Raw genomic sequence first — 2,892 nt, forward strand, 5'->3', positions numbered from 1 at the left:
AGATGGGATGAACAATTATAGCCCACAGGATATTTACTCCTCCTCTAAGTCTCAGTCTATGCAACTTTCTGTGGACAAGGATCACCCAAGTGTGTAATGAAGGAATGCTCACAGGCCATGGGGAGACACTGTAGTGAAGTTTACTTTTTGAACCATCTTATTAAAGGCCTCTCCTAAATTTGGATTTTGTTCTCAAAACCAACTCAAAATAACCAGATCAGGCAAATGGTTAAATTAAATTTTTGCAGCTTGGCTGAGTCAAGCGATTATTTATTGCAGTCTATGAGGAAGCAGCAGTTTGAGGGAATACTCTAAATCTTTTCTCTGGCTTTTGACATTAATTTGAATTCTACTGAGATACTTTTCTACCTCTGTAGTCTGCAGGTTTGTTTTATAATTTATCTGTCAAGATACAGATAAACATAAAAAATCCTTTATGCAAACTTACAGAGAACTTAGTACCCTTGTCTAAAAAGTCCATTTAATGCAAGTTGTCACAGTAGTTTAGTTAAAAAGAATTGCATATCCTATGAGGGAGGTCCGGGATCTCTCCTCTTTTGCATGCACCAACATGGGCAACTTTTGAAAAAGATGCCTGACATAGTCACACATTTCTAGCATTTTATCTTGAGTTCTGTCTTCTCCTATTTTGATGGATTCTTTTCATCATTTGGGTATTCACACTTTACTGGAAACTGCAATTAGAGCAATACAATCCTGATGGTATTGTAGATATAGTAGTTCTTGAGCATTTAGCTGGTATTTTTGAGAATTCTTAAGTTTGTAAAACAAACACCATAACCAGACATCACCACCCACACTTTTTCATCAAGGAGATATTGACTGCACTGTGCCAAATTGTTTTTCTATTTTGAGAACACACTTGAAGCTGCAGATCCACATATTTAACAAGTAGTAGTGGCATTTATGATTAGAGGGTTGACATTACATGAAGTAATGGCTCTTTTCAGTAGTTACATACTCAAAGATACTTACAGAAAATTATGGAATTCCACCTTCTTACATTAGTTTCAACTTGAACTGAAACAGACCTTGGCTTTTAAAGTTTTAAGAAACCAATCTGAAACCTGAAGGCATAATCCAGCCTTTACATGACATGAAAAATAAGGGAACACTACAAAACCAAGCTCTGCCTCAGTTCTGTTAAAAGGTTTCTTTCAACCAGCAAATTTTCTAGCAAAATTAATTCTCTAGCAAGTTTTTCTAGGTCTGAACAATAGCTAATTTCCTTCCAAACAAAAGATAATTAAGAAGGTACAGTAATAAAAAACCCAATTCTTTGGACTTTGGGAAGGCATAGTGCAATGACCTGAAGGCTCTTCACCTACAGCTTCAGAAAGTCCCTGTTAAGAATGCACACCTCAAACAATCATTTGGTGTATCATAAGTTTATTTAATAGCTGCAGTTTTGTGTGAAAATGTGAAATTCAAATCAGTATTCATGTGAGGGTGAATGAAGGCCATCATTACAAATACAAAGAGTGTTGTGCAGTAAGTGTCCAAGGCAATTCATAGTTCAAATGATCACCAACTTTTACTGGAGCACTGACAAAAGCTTTCAAGCTTGCTCCACTCCTCTTCCTAACATACACCAACTACTAAGAACTAGTCAGTCTCCATGGCTCTTGAAGCCTACATGATGGTCGCTAACTCAAGAGAAAAAAGGTGATCCACAGCTCCAGAGGAGGCACAGTTCAGTGTTGTGGGATGACACGAGATCAAGTGCTCTGCTCATCGCGGTTTTCTCATCAGCAGCCGCTTTGAGAGATTCCTCTCGTGTTCCAAGCCTCAGCTTCCCATATGAACCCGGGTATACATCTGGGAAAAAGATTAACAAACCAGACCTCCTCCTCCACCCTTTCCGTCGGAAGGGCCCGGTTTGATCGAGGGAGCCGAGGGAACCCCCGGCGCCGCACGGGGGTCACAGCCGGGAGCAGCGGGCGTGACCCGCCCCTACCCCACGGCGGCGGGGAGGGCCCGCGGCACCAGCCGGCACCGCCCCCTCCACCGGGGCCGCCTACACGGCCGGCACCAGGCTCTTCTTATCCAGCGGCTGCTCGTCCTCCTCGAGCAGCAGCTCCTCCAGCTCCCCTTCCTCGGCTCCCGAGGCCTCGGGCCCGCCAGCGGCCCGGCAGCGCCGCAGATGCTGCAAGGCCCGGCGGTGCTTCTCCTGCAGCCGCCCCAGCTGGGCGCGCAGGGCCTCCGCCTCCTCGCCCAGGTCGGCGGGCGGCTTGTCGGGGCCGGGCCCCAGCAGGGCCTGTCGGAAGAGGCAGCGGTTCTCGCGGCGCAGGCGGCGATTCTCCAGCCGCAGCCGCGCGTTTTCCTGGCGCAGCCGAGCGTTGTGCCACTCGCGCTCCTCCCGCTGCCGCAGCGCCTCGCTGTGGCTGGCCGCCAAGTCCGCGTAGCGCTCCGCCAGCTGCTGCGGCGAGCCCCGCGACTCGCCCCGCCAGCTCTGCCGCCCGCCGCCCGCCCCGGCCTCCTCCGCTGCCCCGCCGCGCCCGCCGCTCCCGGCGGAGGCAGCGAGCACCGCCCGCCCCCCCCGCGCCGCGCCGCTGCCCCAGCGCCCGCCCACCGCGCGCATGCGCCTCATCCGTGCCGCACCCGCCGCCGCCCGCCCGCCCGCAGCTGCCGCGAGCCGAGGGAGGGCTCCCGGTGCATGCAAATCGGGGCGGGGCCTCAGCCCGCGGGGCGGGGCCGGGCGGGGCCGGGCCGGGCGGGGCGGGGCGGGGCGGGGCGGCCCCACCGCGCCCCCCTGCTGTGAGCGCGGGCGGCCGGCAGGGGGCGCGGGGGCGCCCCGGGCCTGGAAGCGCGGGTGGGCTGGGCTGGAGCGGCCCTCAGGCGCCGGGGCGCTGCTGCCGTGACACCGGGCCG

The 2,892-nt window shown here is 53.0% G+C and overlaps 1 protein-coding gene across 1 annotated transcript; it reads right to left on the bottom strand.

The window, feature by feature from the left end:
- Window positions 1–1,393: 1,393 nt before the first annotated feature.
- On the bottom strand, window positions 1,394–2,626 carry TUSC1 (tumor suppressor candidate 1). The gene has a single exon (XM_054652495.2). The coding sequence runs from the start codon at window positions 2,609–2,611 to the stop codon at window positions 2,039–2,041; it is 573 nt and encodes a 190-aa protein (XP_054508470.2). The 5' UTR covers window positions 2,612–2,626; the 3' UTR covers window positions 1,394–2,038.
- Between the last annotated feature and the right edge of the window lie 266 nt (window positions 2,627–2,892).

The sequence above is a fragment of the Agelaius phoeniceus genome, chromosome Z (genome assembly GCF_051311805.1).
Source record: "Agelaius phoeniceus isolate bAgePho1 chromosome Z, bAgePho1.hap1, whole genome shotgun sequence".
In the NCBI taxonomy this organism is placed as follows: Eukaryota; Metazoa; Chordata; class Aves; order Passeriformes; family Icteridae; genus Agelaius; species Agelaius phoeniceus.

What these genes read in the sequence shown, in the direction of transcription:
- TUSC1 (XM_054652495.2), bottom strand. Translation starts at nt 2,611, where the DNA reads ATGAGGCGCATGCGCGCGGTGGGCGGGCGCTGGGGCAGCGGCGCGGCG.